Genomic DNA, 17,610 nt, shown 5'->3' with positions numbered 1-17,610 from the left:
ATTTTCCTTTCTAAAAAAGTCTGCTTATATACATTCAGAAGGTCATCCAGGTTTGACGAATTGCACACAGAACAGCCAGTTATAGAAATCATTTCACAAAGTGTTTTTTATTATTGCATATCTAATGAGCTTCTGACATACACAATTATTATTTGAAATGTCACTCAGTGAGTCATTTAACCATGTTTTACTGTCTCTGAAAGGCTTTTGTCTTGCAAACACATTAAAATGTACAAATTCACATAATTTCATATTTCCATGCAATGCAAAGTTGGGATTCCCCAACTTTTTTGTCAGCTGATTTTAAGTTAAGCCACTACAGGTAAAAACTAGAAGAGTAACAAAGTACCGTAAACACACTGTACTACAAACCAGTGTTTATAATTATGATCAATTAAAAGACAACAAAAATGCATACATTTTTATTCAGCTAAAATAACGAAGTGGATGAAACTGAGAGCCTCGAAAATTCAAGGTAAAAACGGACCATTTCTGCCCTCTTAAATTGATTTCCTAAATTGATAAGCTTTTTCCCCAAATCTTACTAAATGCATCAATTCTTAGATTAATAAATTAAATCAGAAATATAGCTGCAAGCAACAATTAAGGGGCCAAGCACAACAGAAGCAAACAAGAACACTAGCAGCAGACCAACAGTGTCATAATGAGACAAAGACATTGCATGTCAATTTTGAAGTCAATCAGACCAACAGTTCTGTAGTTAGAGTTAATTTCATGTGTTGTTAAATTACAGTGCCACCAAGTGGCGCAGACCCACCGCTTTTTTGTGTGTCCTCAGAGTGCCCCCATACATAAGGGTGTCATATTTGGTGAAAATATCTCATTTCGTTTAGGTGTTACAGCAACATTTATATGAATGAACACTTAAATTACCCACACCTCACTCTGATAGAATTTTTTTGCCACTATCAAAATTATGACATTGGCATTTAGTCAACAACTCATGTTTCTGATTTTCCTACGGTGGTTTCATCTCGATCGGACAAAGTTTCTAAGATATTTGCAAATGTTGTTTAAACGTTAAATCACAACGTTGCACTAACCATAAGGCGAAACCTAGCATGATTGGTATCGTTGAACTCTGCAAGGATTTTCACTCCTGTGAAAAGTCAACCACATGCAAAGTTATAAGAATGTTAATAATTTTTCACTACTAGGTGGCGCTGGTCCGAAACTTCCATGATGACCCATACAGAGTTTCGTAATTATTTGTTCATGTGTTCGTAAAGCATTTTACTGCAAAATTCAAAATGGCCGATGCCCAAAATGGGTGATGTGGGAAAATTCATTCCCCATGGGATCATTAGACTCGGCATGACGCCCCAAATCTAATTTTTGGACAAACCGTTCAGAATTTATAAGCGAAAACATCCATTTTGTACCTCCAGACCAGTAGGTGGCGCTGTGCCAAAACGCAGGATGTAACTTCAAGTCATGCTTGTAATGACGTACCAGCCCTGCGTCCCAATGTCCATACTATCCATCCTAAATAGTATGTGAGATTAAAATAAGTGTGTCCCAATGCATAGTATGTTGAAAAGAGTATGCCAAAAGTCCCCGGATGGTCTACTATTTCCGGTAGATTTTCGAAGTGTGGATCCGTGCACACTATAGAGGCTAATATTGCCCACAACCCATTGCGCATTGGACGAGGATTCAATTCAGAACTACAAACACGAGTAAAAAGTTAAAAAACTACAAAACATGGCGGATATACGCAATCGACGCTGAGAGATTTGAGTGACTAATAATCAGTTTAACCTGATAGAAAATATATATTTAATGTTACCCGTGTTATTTTTCATCTGCAAATACCAATGTGGACTTTTATAAAGATCCGAATGGCCATTAACTTTTAAATGCATCATTATGCATTAATATGAGGAGAGTTCTCCACATGAAAGACCCGTGACAGCAGATCAAAAATTAACTAAATGAAATGTGGAGGATGTAAGATGATTGACAGGCCAGTTTACGGTGACAGGATGCGACAGAGAGAAAAGACGCGATTGTATGACGTGTTAGTATGTCCCAAAGCTTGTCTACTCTTTTACTACACACTCAAAATTAAGTACTTTTTGTTCACAGAAAGAGTACATACTTATAGGGCGTAGTATAAGTAGGCGAATTGGAACGCAGCACAAGTTTGGTCTGAATACGATAAAGCATTGAGGAGTTAGAGCCTTGTGTCTATTTCCGCAAGCACTACGTAAAATTCATTTGCAAATCAACTTGTATTCCACAACTTTTATGGTCTGGTTCATTTTTCATGAAAATGGCCTAGGAGGAGTTAGAAAAAGTATGTTTTGATTTAAATCGTCTTGAGCCAAGAAATCGGATGAAAAAAGAATTTTGTTTCTAGCGTTTTAATGTTCAAAAGTTATTAGCATAAATATAAGTGCAAGTTTGGACAGTTGGTGGCGCTAGAGACTCCAAATTTGCTATGGTGACAGTTCAGACTGGCCTCTATCAGTGGGTCAAATTTCATAACTTTCCCATAAGTGGTTCGATGAGTGGCCATAGTCATCCTGAGCGGAAGAAGAAGAACGCCAACGGATACAATAGGTGCCTGGCAGGTTTTATTTTCACATTCCCTGGGATGTGGATGAAAACATATTAATAGTAATAATCATGATCAATGCATGAATAGTATGCGGTCATGGGTGAATCTAATGATGTGATCAGATGAACATCAGAAACACAGACAGAGGGCTGAGTGCCAAAGCTGGTTTATTGTTTTTATTACAAAAATAAAATACAAATGACTATAGAGACACAGCAGACGTCTTTCTAAATAATGCGACAGTAGAAACGCCACACGGCTGTCAGTGCTGCAATCACAGATCAAACACACCTGTAGGTCTGTGAACATCATCATCATCATCATCACCTGCTGTCAGAAAACCTGACGGACGGTCAGATGTTCGTTACACACTTCAGCTCTACTATTATAAATGAGTATGAAGTCAAAACAGCTCAACGTGCTTTACAGAAGAGCTGGCGCTGTGATTTGGCTCGATATTAAACGTCACTTATTATTAGACACATATTTGAACAGAAGAAATCATCAATCCGTGATGCCTCAGATTTCACCTAAAACAGTTCCTGGATGAAACAGAGGCGTTTATGAACAACAGACGAGTTATTGAGTTAGCACACAAACTAAGAAATCAGAAACCAGAGTCATGGCTTTCAGTCGCGGGCAGACGGACGCAGTAATGAGTGTCCGTCGAAGAGATCAATCTAGATGAAGGCTTTCGCCGGATCGCACGTGAACATGAGAGCGTATTGCTGATGCCGCGGCGGGTCCTCGTGTTTTGCATAGCCTAGTTAGTTAGTCTGGTTCTCCAGCGGGAAAAAGGCACAGAATCTGTAAACTTTGCAGGAATTGCGTTGGATTCGGAGAAATGTGAGGACGACAGCGTCCTTCAGTGCAACACACAGGAAACAAATGAGAGTTCAGAGGGATGATGGGAAAACAAGCGTGACGGACACCAGGGAACAACCGCAAACATTCTGAAACGACACTGATTTTAGCCCTTAATGCAGGTAAACATCAAGTGAAGGAGATTCACTACATAACCGTCATGCAACTATCAGCCTGAGGCTCTACGTTTTGTGCTTTACTAATAAACCTAAATCATAATGGTCGAGTCATGTGACGCTGCTGATGTCACCGACGCCGGACACCGCGTCCTGCTGCTCAACACACACACACAGACGCTGGTTTACAGTAGCAGTGCGAGAAGGTAAAGGCCACGATCTTCCAGATCAGCAGATGAGATATACACAGGTATGAGACGATCAGCTGACTGTGTTTATCTGCTCTGTCAGCGCTCAAGGGATTTTCAGGCACACAAACATATGAAAACAGACACGCCCTTTAAACTCTGTGTGTGTGTTGCTCCTCAGGGGCGAGACGCGCAGGAGACAGTCCCACTGGGGCCGCAGTCGCGGTGAAAAACAAGCAGTGGATCATTAGCTCAGTCTGAGTCGAGCAGAGGAAAGCGAGAGGGATGCTGGGAAACGGACACACGCGGTGCTGTAGAAACGTAGTTCAAGTCTCGCTCATCCATAATCCGCTGGCGTCACACAAGGCGCTCGGCGGCGGCAGCAGCAGGTTCGGCCGCGAGATCCTTCCCGGCATTAGAGCAGCATCCGCCGGCCGCTCCCTGACACACATCGCCCTCCTCCGGCCCCTCGCCCTCGTCCAGCCGGCACACGCACACCTCGATGCCCGAGTCGCCCGTCACGTGTCTGCGTCGACCGCTAGGCTCCGGCTCCGGCTCCTCCTGCGCGGGCGGCTGTGGGGCGTCCGGAGGAGACTCGGAGTAGGGCGGAGGGGGCGTCGGCGGGTGAGCCACCACCTCCTCATAGTCGGGCAGCTTACAGTCCGTCCAGAAGCCTGGAAGAGACAGAGACACACGGATCAGAGCGATCGGCCCATACTGTTGTCACAGCATTTCATTTAAAACACATCCACAATAATTCCTGACATGACATTTTATGTATTTTATATAATATTTACTAATAGAAAACAGATTTTTACTTCAGATGGCAACTTCTTGATTTTTTACAAATAAAGGAACTGTTAAAAATATGAATAAATAGGAAGTAAACACTCAGTAATCTGATGTTTGTGTGCGAATGTGGAACTGTATAGGGGACATATCATGAAAATCTAACTTTTTCCATGTTTAAGTGCTATAATCAGGTCCCCGGTGCATCTACCAACCCAGAAAACATGAAAAAGAACAACCCAGTAACTTTGTTTAGGTAAGCTTTTCTCTGCAAGCATGTGAAAAAATGAGCCACTCAGATTTCGCTCCCTTTGTGACGTAGGAAGGGGATCTTATTATAATATTACCGCCTCTTAATCTGCACGTTTCCACTTCCGCCACTGCCATTTCGCAAGCGACATCGGTGTACCAGTTCTGACACCATGGCAAAAGTTCAAGCAAAGCATGCTAACTGTTCTGTTGTTGCTGCACAGATGAGCACTGAACAATATATAGAGTCTCATTAGCTTGGATAGCCTGAAGTTGACCCTGGCAAGCTCGAATACTAAAAAAGGAGCGTCTCTGTCCGAGAGATATTTTGGAAAATATATTCGACCATTCACAGCATTTGATAATCATAAACGTTAGCCTGGTGTGTATGGCTCTGTTTGGCAAACAAGTACACTATGTATAGTGGGTGTCCATACAGGTTTTGCACAAAGATGAACATGACGGCACATGCTAGTGGATGAGTTGAATCAACTCCACAGCAACTACATCAATTTATCCACTAACCATTCAGAAACGTCTAAAAGTTGTAACTTCTTCCTGAGTCTCTCCATCAGTGTCGACTCCGGTTTGAACAATGTAAGGCTGAACACCAACACTGACAATCCTCATTTTGGCTGCGTGAGATTCTCCAGCTTTGTTGTTGTTGAGCTCATTTGCATTTAAAGGGACAAACACAAAAACGGCGTGTTTTTGCTCACACCCAAATAGGGGCAAATTTGACAAGCTATAATAAATTATCTGTTCTCAGCACTCTTAAAATAAAAGTCCTGCTTCCGACATGTTGGAAAAACATAACCAATACCGATGATTATAAAATGCCAAATATGGGCCAATACATCAGGTGACCACTAGATCAGAGTACTGCTCAACTCCACTAAAACAACAGATGCGACACATGCTCAGAGCAGCAGGAGCGTATCCATGCGTTTGACTAGCTGCGCATTGTATAAATGGAGTTAACTACTTAGTTAGTTGCCCTCAGAGAAGGGATGGGTTGGTGACTGTGTGATGCGGCTGTACTCACGCAGGTTGAGAGGAGGAGGAGCGATGAAGGAGCTGGAGGCGCCCTGATACGCCATCAGACTGATCTCCCGCTGTCTCTGCTCCTGCTGCAGACGCATCTTCACACGCCGGTGTCGGTACGCGCAGCAGCAGCTCAGCATGATAATGAGGGTCCAAACCAGCCAGAACCCTGCAAACACACAACCTTCATCATCATCTCTTCAGTGCAGTGGATGATGGGATTTATACTGCAGACGTGAAGCGCTCACATCTGTCAAATGCTGCTCATCAACATCTCCGGTGTTTTCAAATGCTATCAAACATGTCGTTTTCATGATCTTGTGTGAATTGAGGGACTTCACGGGATATTTGTACTTTTAAAAAATCATTTATCACAGGCCGCAGCCATTTAAGAAGAACTAGTGAAGACAAAAAGGTGATTAAAAATAGAGATGCAACGATATATCGACCAACAATCGGCATCGGCCGATAAAAGCTATTGTTATCACTATTGGCCGCTTGTTTAAAGCTGCCGATGATCAGGGCCAATTATATCCTCTCAATCAAAAGGGTGCAGAAAAACGTGTTCAGACTGCAACTCATACACACTGTGTGAGGTTCTTTTTGACCCTATGAATCACCTGTAGTTCAAGTCAAGGTTACCAGGTCTGCGTTTTTTTTCCTACATCAAATATTATTAGCTCCTCCCATCCAATAATCGCAAAAAGATTTCTGCTTTATTACTTCTGATAAGAAATAAAGTTTCAGTTTTCAAATTCTTCAAATTTTATAATGAAATTCAAACAATAAATGGTGTTGATGGTCTTAAATAGCTCTTCAATAGTTATATCTCAAAAAACATGCATGAACATCGAAAGGTATGGTGAAAGATATAGCACAACTTACTGTCTCATGTAATCACTTTATTTGTGTTTCAAACGCGGTCAATAAAACAGCTTGTGAACAATGTCACATCATGTCACTTTTACCTCAGGAGTGTTTTGCAATGTTCACAGTTCCTTAGCTATCTAACGTTATATATAAAAAAAACACCAGAGAGGAGCTTATTTACTGTTAATTACATGTTTGTGTAAATTTGCCATGAAGACAACAAGTGCTTATGAAAACTACCTTATGTGATACTAAGTTTTGTATATTTCAGTTTTTATTTGAGTGTAATTATTATATCTTAAAAATAAACAGCAGCTGAATATAATACCTGTGTTGTTCATTGTAACCTCTAATATTGTAGTGTACCAAGTATAATGTTGTATAGTTTGCAACATTATTTGGGAGAGATTTTTTTTTCCTTAAAGGGTTAGTTCACCCAAAAATGAAAATAATGTAATTTATTACTCACCCTCATGTCATTCCACACACGTAAGACCTTTGTTCATCTTCAGAACACAAATTAAGATATTTTTGTTGAAATCCGATGGCTCAGTGAGGCCTGCATAGCCAGCAAAGACATTTCCTCTCTCAAGATCCATTAATGTACTAAAAACATATTTAAATCAGTTCATGTGAGTACAGTGGTTCAATATTAATATTATAAAGCGATGAGAATATTTTTGGTGCGCCAAAAAAAAATAAATTACAACTTATTTAGTGATGGCCGATTTCAAAACACTGCTTCATGAAGCTTCGGAGCATAATGAATCAGTGTATCGAATCATGATTCAGATCGCGTGTCAAACCGCCAAACTGCGGAAATCACGTGACTTTGGCGCTCCAAACCACTGATTTCGACACACTGATTCATCTGTGGTCCGAATCTTCCTGAAGCAGTGTTTTGAAATCAGCCATTACTATACAAGTCGTTATTTTTTTTTTTTTTTGGAGCACCAAAAATATTCTTGCCGCTTTATAATATTAATATTGAACCACTGTACTCACATGAACTGATTTAAATATGTTTTTAGTACATTAATGGATCTTGAGAGAGGAAATGTCATTGCTTCCTATGCAGGCCTCACTGAGCCATCGGATTTCAACTAAAATATCTTAATTTGTGTTCTGAAGATTAACGAAGGTTGGAACGACATGAGGGTGAGTAATTAATGACAGAATTTTCATTTTTGGGTAAACTAACCCTTTAAGAAAAACCAAACTATCGGTATCGGCCGATATCATTCTGAATAATCGGCAGAAAAAATTTAGTATCGGTGCATCCCTAATTAAAATATGTCATCAGGCACATATATATACATGTTTTGACAAAATCATGAATCTGCCGGTGTGTTTGTGTGCGTGTGAAACAGATGAATCTGCTGGACTCACACCACAGCTCGTAATAGTACGTGCAGCACTCGGTCTCTCCGCAGCAGTAGCCCATCTCACAACGGTACTGTTCATTGTTCACCCCGAAACAAAACTCCTTCCCCTGTCAAACAAACAAGCATTCAGTGAAATACAGACGAGCTCACATCAGTTTACATCAGTGTTTGAGTCTGACAGAAAACACTCAAAACACTGAGAGAAAGAGTCTGATCCTCTAGAACTAGTACAAAGACAAATTCATCCTTTGAAAGCCAGTTGTCAAACATTCAACTATTGTGCTCAAGGTAAAACTGAAATAAAAGAGTCAATAAATAAGTATAAATAAAAATGAGCCCCAATACTGTGTAGATTAACCGGAAACACTGTCAGTCTTTGTTGATTTGCGATGGAACACAATAACCTTTAACAACAAACAGTACAAATTAAACCCTAAACCTTACAAAAAGACACAAACCCGGCGAACACACCAAAACACAAGTCAAAACGATCAATAAGCACAAATCTTTTCATCTAATCTGCTCAAATGTCTGTGATTTAAACATTTATGTCGATCCTAAATACCCAGTAAGAAGCAGGATGACGAATATTAGGCTTCGGTTACCATTAAGCCCGTGTTTTGTGGCTTTATGTCAGTTGTTTATCGAGGCCTCCAAACCCCGATCTCGAGTTCAAGCACTCGCCGCCTCAGAGGCCGCGCCGCCGGCTTACCTGAACTAAACACGCCCCTGTGCAGAGAAGCCCCACGACGGAGCGCAGCATCTTCTGCGGCATCTTTCTGCGCTTTTCTTTCCAAACTCAAGCTTAATCATAAAGCTTTAGTTGAACAGACGCGATGAACGCCCGCGCGTCATGTCTGTGTTGATGAATGTGATTAGATGTGATCCACAGAGGGCAGCAGCATCACATTCAGCCCGACAACAATCACTGCAACAACACACGGAAACACATCCACTGCCTGTCATGCGTGTGTCGTTGTATTTATCAAATTTGATCATATTATAAATTCTTTTCAGTAATTTTTTTTTTTTTACAACAGGCGCAGTTAACTTACACATTTCAAAACATCGAATGATACAAATACATAATATTTTTAATATATGATTATGTAGTTTTTATGAGATACCGACATATTTGCAATGCATATTGTAAGATATTTAAAATGTTTTTTTTTTTTTTTAAATGTGCACGCGGAATGAGAACATGACGTCAACCGGATGACATCAAATGCGCGTTCTGCGAGACAGCGGGAGCGCGCAGTGAGGAATGGTGAGTATCTCCGCTGGTATTACACACACACATACACACTCTCATATCTCATTCATATATATGAAGAACATAATGTCTCATTTTGCTATTTATTTAACAGTTTTCTAGCGGTTTGTGTTCATTATGAAACCGATTCACTGTGTGAAGAAACGCGTTTATTCTTTATAGTATTAAAGAACAGCGCTCGCAATAGATTTAACAATAACACGTTACAGATAATTAGAAAACTGCTTGTTTTCAATGTTATTAAAAACTGTAAATCTGTTATAGCCTATTATTATGTTTTCAGTTAGCTCAATAAGCAACAGAAGAGCCTCAGCTGAACTCACGTGGTGCTTTTTCATTTTTCTAATTTAAGTTACACAAGATATTATATCATGTAAGAGTAGATAGAGGACATTTTAAATCAGAGTGTTTGTTTAGTGTTCACTGCACATATGGCGCAGAAACTGGGTTATTTTTGTTAGCAGCTCCCTGTTAAATCTGTGTCAATCCTAATCAAAGCAGATGATTGGTTCATCCGATCAGAGTCTCGTGTGATTGGTTCAGAAGCTTCTCTGGTCAGGCAGAAGTTCTAGACCCATTTTATGGGTCATTCTACAGCTTTTCCAGTAAAGTTATATATATAATATATAATATTTTATTTTTAAATCATGAAACTTTATGTAAAAAAATGTGTCCTGAGTTTCCATGTCACTACCAGAACAGTGTATGTTTTAGTCCATTGGTTGAGACCAATTTTAACCACACCCCTACATTTATGATCAGAAAATATTGGGTGTTATTCCATAAAATGTAGTTTTTATGTGTGTACAACTGTTCAGAATTGTGCTAGATAACCATGTGCTGATTATCATCTTTGATCGGCTCAAAAGTATCTAAAATTGTCACTACAATTCTTGACTGTTTCGGTAGTGACATCGTTTTTGGTAGTGAAAAAAGGGAACAAATAATTGTTTATTTAGAGGAAATAAACAAAATTTTAGTACAGTTTTGCAAATTATTAGTATTTTAAAGGTGCCGTAGAACGTCTTTTCAAAAGATGTAATATAAGTCTAAGGTGTCCCCTGAATGTGTCTGTGAAGTTTCAGCTCAAAATACCCCATACATTTTTTTTAATTAATTTTTTTAACTGCCTATTTTGGGGCATCATTAACTATGCACCGATTCAGGCTGCGGACCCTTTAAATCATGCGCTCCCTGCCCCACGAGCTCTCGACTATAATACAGTGCATTTACAAAGTTCACACACAGCTAATATAACCCTCAAATGGATCTTTACAAGATGTTCGTCATGTATGCTGCATGCATGCTTCGGGTCATGTGACATGAGTACAGTATTTATTTGGATGTTTACATTTGATTCTGAATGAATTTGAGGCTGTGCTCCGTGGCTAAAGCTAACATTACACACTGTTGGAGAGATTTATAAAGAATGAAGTTGTGTTTATGAATTATACAGACTGCAAGTGTTTAAAAATGAAAATAGCGACGGCTCTCGTCTCTGTGAATACAGTAATAAACGATGGTAACTTTAACCAACAGTAGCATACATTAGCAACATGCTAACGAAACATTTAGAAAGACAATTTACAAATATCACTAAAAATATCATGATATCATAGTCTGGCTATCACCAGACCAAGCTCAATTTTAAATTGAACATTGGTCTGGGGAGTTTGCTATGTATTTCCTACTGCACAAGAAGCGTGATCAACGAGCATTAGTCACGCAATTGGATAGTCCTTCAACCAATCAGATCAACGATCTGGGTGACGTACTTTGCAGAGCGATGCGAAAACTCCAGACAGGTTTACCGTGTGTCTCAATCAGCTCCCTAGTTCAGTAGTCAGGGCACTGATCAGGGAATCAGCCACATTCACTTGCATGATATACTGATTCACGACCTAGGGAGACGCAGGGTTAGTTTGTATTTGTTTGTAGCATTGATCCGCGGTTTGCAGAAGCAGCAATGGCATCGAGCGATTTTTGCAGGTTGTGCAAAAAAACATGAAAGTGATCGGTATTTACACCCACTCGAGCAATTTGTTTGCTAACTAAAGAAGTCATTCAGCTTCGTCGAGAGGTTAAAAGGCGACTCTGATACTGTTCTGGTTCAGTGTAAATGAACGCGGAATATAGCCGCCCTAAACTACGTCATTGTCATGACAACCAAAAAGAATTCCAGTCAGCTCAGGCGGCGCGAGATTCAAGAAGCAGGGAGACGAAACATATAGAGCAAATAATAAAAATATTGTCTACCATCAAGGGGCATTGAAGTAAAAGAGTCCTGTACTCACATCGTGAAGCAAACCACCAAAATAACAGCAGAGAATCATTGTGTGTCATCAATCACTGTTTGTAATCTTCCTATGAAGAGACTGTCAGATCAACGCTCTGCTACATTTCTCTCAGATAAGGTAAATGCTTAACCCAGTCAGCGTCACTGTGATTATTATTTTGGAGTGACGGGTAGATCAGATAGAGTTTGAAAGCTGTTTGCCGTCGCTTCTCTATCGTCATTGTGTTATACCCGCCAATAGCGAGCAAGGTGGATAAGCCAGTCTGTGATTGGTTCCCGCAAAAGTGTAACAGCGCAGCAGAAATGAATGCACCGGTTTCCAGACTGAGTTGCCGAGCGAAATCAAATCGGCGGCAGATCAGGCTGGGTTTACCCAGACTAATGTAATCATGGATCATGTCAGTTATTATTGTAGCTATTGTTCTTGCTTGCTTATCTAGTCTGATGATTCAGCTGTGCAGATCCAGACATTAATACTGGCTGCCCTTGTGTAATGCCTTGAATATGGGCTGGCATATGCAAATATTGGGGGCGTACATATTAATGATCCCGACTGTTACGTAACAGTCGGTGTTATGTTGAGATTCGCCTGTTCTTCGGAGGTCTTTTAAACAAATGAGATTTATCTAAGAAGGAAGAAGCAATGGAGTTTTAGACTCACTGTATGTCATTTCCATGTACTGAATAACTCTTGTTATTCAACTATGCCAAGGTAAATTCAATTTTTGATTCTAGGACATGTTTAATATGTAAAAATTTTTAATCGTTATTGATTACCTGTGAATTTTTTTTTTAAATAGCAAAAAATATATTTACAAGATAGATGTAAGTAAAATCTTAATAGGTAAATGTAACCCTTCTTATTAAATTATTTATTATTGTGTTTCGGTAGTGACCAATTTGGGGAGAGAAAAAATATTCCAAAACCTTCTAAAAATACAGTTTTTTCAACTGCTTACACACATTTTCAAAACTTTGCCTCTTTTTTTCAAAACTTTACACTCAAATCTAAGAACTGCACACACAAAATGAAAGCACTGCATTCAAAATATCTCCAACACATCTCAAAAACAAACATTTGTCTTACGTTGCAAACATAATATTCTATTTTTGGATATATCATATACACAAACTTTCATTCAAAACCTAAAGCTTTTCTTTAATGAGCTTCTGTGTACATTTCTGTACAGGATTGAAAGTAACTGTCAGAGAGATAAACCCCAATTCACAGTAAACCCGAAAGCAAGATTGAAACAAAACTATTCATTTTTTTTCTATAATCATTTGTGGTTGTGAATACAGTATTACACAGTACGAAAGAACAGAAAAACATCAACTATGTGTAGTTGGACAGACACAATGTTTGTGTTTGAAAAAGGAAATCAAAATACTTCTTGTTAGATTTTTTTGTGTTACATAGAGAATTGTGTTGTGTTTTGCAAAAAGTGTTTTATGAAATTGAAAACTGACTCAAAGGCTGAGAATTAGTGTATGGTTTTGCAGATTTGTTGTGTGGTTCTGCTGTTTGAGTGTCAGGTTTCAGAAATTGTGTGACAAGTAAAGATTGTGTGTGTAAGCAGTTGAAACAAAATTGTAACTGCACAATTACTGGAAATGTGTACCTTGGATAATATATAATTTGCATACATACAAAATTTGTGAAAAAAGACGTTTCAAGACGTTTCCATTTGATACAATGTACTTACTACGGAAGAGGATTAGGGCCAAGCAATAATAAAAAAATAAAACCATCTAGAGATTAAAGTTGTTACATTTCGAGAAAAATGTCGAGATAAAATGTTGAGAATAAAGTCATTAAATTACGAGAAAAAAGTCGTTAAATTACGAGAACAAACTCGTTAAATTTTGAGAAAAAAATGTCAAGATAAAATGTTGAGAATAAAGTCATTAAATTACGAGAACTCGTTAAATTTCGAGAAAAAAGTTGAGATAAAATGTTGAGAATAAAGTCATTAAATTATGAGAATAAAGTCGTTAAATTACGAGAACAAACTCGTTCAATTTTCGAGAAAAAAGTCGAGATAAAATGTTGAGAATAGTCATTAAATTATAAGAAAAATGTCGTTAAATTACGAGAACAAACTCATTAAATTGCGAGAAAAAAATGTTGAGATAAAATGTTGAGAATAAAGTCATTAAATTATGAGAAAAATGTCGTTAAATTACGACAACTCGTTAAATTTCGAGAAAAAAGTCTAGATAAAATGTTGAGAATAAAGTCATTAAATTATGAGAATAAAGTCATTAAATTACGAGAAAAAAGTCGTTAAATTACGAGAACAAACTCGTTAAATTTTGAGAAAAAAATGTCAAGATAAAATGTTGAGAATAAAGTCATTAAATTACGAGAAAAAAGTCGTTAAATTACGAGAACAAACTCATTAAATTTTCGAGAAAAAAGTTGAGATAAAATGTTGACAATAAAGTCATTAAATTATGAGAAATGTTGTTAAATTACGAGAACAAATTCGTTAAATTTCGAGAAAAAAAAGTCGAGATAAAATATTGAGAATAAAGTCATTAAATTATGAGAAAAATGTTGTTAAATTATGAGAACAAACTCGTTAAATTTCGAGAAAAAAATGTTGAGATAAAATGTTGAGAATAGAGTCATTAAATTATGAGAAAAAAGTCGTTAAATTACGAGAACTCGTTAAATTTCGAGAAAAAAGTTGAGATAAAATGTTGAGAATAAAGTCATTAAATTATGAGAATAAAGTCGTTAAATTACGAGAACAAACTCGTTCAATTTTCGAGAAAAAAGTCGAGATAAAATGTTGAGAATAGTCATTAAATTATAAGAAAAATGTCGTTAAATTACGAGAACAAACTCATTAAATTGCGAGAAAAAAATGTTGAGATAAAATGTTGAGAATAAAGTCATTAAATTATGAGAAAAATGTCGTTAAATTACGACAACTCGTTAAATTTCGAGAAAAAAGTCTAGATAAAATGTTGAGAATAAAGTCATTAAATTATGAGAATAAAGTCATTAAATTACGAGAACAAATTCGTTAAATTACGAGAATAAATTCATTAATTTAATGACTTTATTCTCAATTTTTATCTCAACTTTTTTTTCGAAATGTAACATTTTTTTCATAATTTAACGAATTTGTTCTCAACATTTTATCTAAACTTTTTTCTCGAAATTTAACAAGTTTTTTCTCGAGATGGTTTTATTTTTTTATTATTGCTTGGCCCTAATCCTCTTCTGTAACTTACAGTGTACATACATTTAAAAAAAATAAATAAATACCTGCATGTAATTGCAGCTATATTTAATTTCTATGTATGTGTGTGTGTGTGTGTGTGTGTCAGGGCCTGCTGTCAGTCTTAAGGAGACTGAAACACTCTCCTGAGCAGGAGGTCCGGATCCTCCTACTGGGTTTGGATAATGCAGGCAAAACCACCTTACTGAAGCAGCTGGCGTCTGAAGACATCAACCACATCACTCCTACACAGGTCAGCGAGAATCAGTGTCACACTTTATCTGATCTGACTCTCCGTCCACATCTGCAGCGGTTCTCAACATGCTCATGTCTCTCTCAAAAGGGCTTCAACATAAAGAGTGTCCAGTCTCAAGGGTTCAAGCTGAACGTGTGGGACATCGGTGGACAGCGGAAGATCCGGCCGTACTGGAGGAATTACTTTGAGAACACAGATCTCCTGGTCTCATTAGCCTTCATTTCTTATATTTTGCAAACAGTTTTCCCAGTACAGCCTCATTACTGTTCAGGCCAACATTCGTTTACTCTTTTAATTCATGTTCTTGGTCTCATCGTGAACGATTAATCAGTGACGTTATTTTAAAGAAAGTAATGTTTGACTTTTATCAAACTGTAATAATTCTCTTCTGCTGACGTTACTCATGTGAATCTGAAGTCAGAATAGCTGTTTACTCATGTAATGCAGCCTTGCCAATAGTTAACATACTGTAGTAGTTCAACAATGCTCATTAACGTTTTAATCAGGAGTGTAAAATACTCAAGTAATTTTAAGTTTCAGTGCAGCTTCAAAGAGCTCTACATGATCCCAGATGAGGAATAAGAGTCTTATCTAGAGAAAGGATTGTTAATTTTCTAAAAAAATAAAAGTATATATACTTTTTAACCACAAATGCTCATCTTGCACTAGTGTCCATGACTTCACGCATTACGTAGTCACGTTGGAAAGGTCACATGTGACGTAGGCGGAAGTACTGAAAAACTCCATCTCATTTTCTCCTCCAACTTCAACATCATCCGACATCGTTGTTTTACCTTTTTTTGTAAAGGGCGTTTGACTTAGTCTTTGTATGTTCACTACTTCCGCCTTCGTCAAGCATGACCTTTCCAACGTGACTACGTAATGCGTGAAGTCATGGACACTAGTGCAAGATGAGCATTTGTGGTTAAAAAGTATATATACTTTTATTTTTTTTAGAAAATGGCAGATGGTTTCTCTAGATAAGACTCTTATTCCTCGTCTGGGATCATGTAGAGCTCTTTGAAGCTGCACTGAAACTGACATTTGGACCTTCAACCCGTTGAACCCCTCACTGGTCCCTTCACTAGTCCATTATATGGAGAAAAATCCTGGAATGTTTTCCTCAACAACCTTCATTATAAGACTGAAGAAAGACATGAACATCTTGGATGACATGGGGGTGAGTAAATGAAGAGTTCAGATGCAAAAGCCTCTAAATGCCATCTGAAATTTTCTTCTAAAATAAACATTTTTATCAAGCTTGTAAGTTTATGTTCAGTTATTTTACTTTAATGGCAATGAAAATGACCTATTAATTGACATTAGAGTGAAATTACTGAACATAAACATACAAGCTTGATAAAAATGCTCATTTTAGAAGAAAATTTCAGATGGCATTTAGAGGCTTTTGCATCTGAACTCTTCAAATTATCAGGAAATTTTAATTCTGAAGTGAACTAATCCTTTAATGCACTATTTTGAGGGATTTGTACTTGTGAGATTTAAACTGAATACTGTACTTTTTACAATTTGTACTCCTTGCAATTTTATTCCGACTTTTAAAAGTACTCATTTCACTTCTGCAGGGGTGTTTCGAGGTTTGACTTATTTTTTTAACATTGAAATCAATTGGTCAGTGGTAACTATCAACTACATTGCATGACAGTAAAATATCCATATTTTACAAGTTATGAAGTAAAATATATAGTTTCCACCAGACCACCTTCCGTATATCGCGTCTGATAAGCTTTTTTTATAAGTTGAATAGGAAAGGCATAGGATGTAGCATAAGCGTTTTGAACTGTGAGAGTTTTACACTTTCTTTGTAAGTTGAATACGGAAGGCGGTCTGGCGGACGCTAGATATTTGACTTTATTAGTTGTTAAATATGGATATTTCTCTTACACAAACACATTGGTTCACTTCAGAAGGCCTTTATTAACCTCCCGGAGCCGTGTGGAGTACGTTTATGATGGACTGAGACACTTTCTTCAGCTTCATACTCGTTGGTCCCGTTCACTGCCATTATAAAGTTTGGACACGTCAGGATATTTATTATTAAAACTCTGATTGTGTTCATCAGAAAGAAGAAAGTCATATACATCTGGCTTGAGGGTGAATAAAGCTTGGGGTAATTTTCATTTGAAAGTGAACTAATCCTTTAATTTCTTTGTTAATATTTTTTGACATTCTTACCAGGCAGTGGATAAGTGTTACTGTAATTATATTAAAATATTATAGAAATGGTTCATAATGCTTAAACAAGAAACTCCTCTCTCGTTTTTATTTCTGCTAACACAAATTAAGATATTTTAGTTAGAATCCGATGGCTCAGTGAGGCCTGCATTGCCAGCAATGACATTTCCTCTCTCAAGATCCATTAATGTACTAAAAACATATTTAAATCAGTTCATGTGAGTACAGTGGTTCAATATTAATATTATAAAGCAACGAGAATAT

General features: G+C 37.6%; 2 protein-coding genes across 3 annotated transcripts in view; one reads left to right on the top strand and one right to left on the bottom strand.

The window, feature by feature from the left end:
- Positions 1 to 180: 180 nt before the first annotated feature.
- wbp1 (WW domain binding protein 1) lies at positions 181 to 9,073 on the bottom strand. Of its 2 annotated transcripts, none has more exons than XM_067408401.1 (4): positions 8,802 to 9,073; positions 8,094 to 8,196; positions 5,836 to 6,003; positions 181 to 4,426 (listed from the first exon to the last, which is right to left on the bottom strand). In XM_067408401.1, exons 1-4 carry the CDS (start codon positions 8,862 to 8,864, stop codon positions 4,110 to 4,112), a joined length of 651 nt encoding a protein of 216 aa, XP_067264502.1. In that variant the 5' UTR covers positions 8,865 to 9,073; the 3' UTR covers positions 181 to 4,109. The 2 variants fall into 2 exon arrangements, with proteins under 2 accessions (XP_067264502.1, XP_067264503.1); XM_067408402.1 differs by having other exon boundaries at positions 8,695 to 8,806.
- Positions 9,074 to 11,731: 2,658 nt separating this feature from the next.
- Positions 11,732 to 17,610, top strand: part of LOC137034936 (ADP-ribosylation factor-like protein 3) — a 9,505-nt gene continuing 3,626 nt past the window's right edge. The window contains exons 1-3 of the mRNA XM_067408183.1: positions 11,732 to 11,779; positions 15,004 to 15,147; positions 15,238 to 15,354. Coding sequence (XP_067264284.1) covers positions 11,732 to 11,779; positions 15,004 to 15,147; positions 15,238 to 15,354 — 309 coding nt within the window. The remainder of the gene's footprint in view (positions 11,780 to 15,003; positions 15,148 to 15,237; positions 15,355 to 17,610) is intronic.

Source organism: Chanodichthys erythropterus, chromosome 13, assembly GCF_024489055.1.
Source record: "Chanodichthys erythropterus isolate Z2021 chromosome 13, ASM2448905v1, whole genome shotgun sequence".
Lineage (NCBI taxonomy): Eukaryota > Metazoa > Chordata > Actinopteri > Cypriniformes > Xenocyprididae > Chanodichthys > Chanodichthys erythropterus.
Note: the sequence above shows the minus strand (reverse complement) of the source record. Positions and strands in the feature narration are given on the sequence as shown.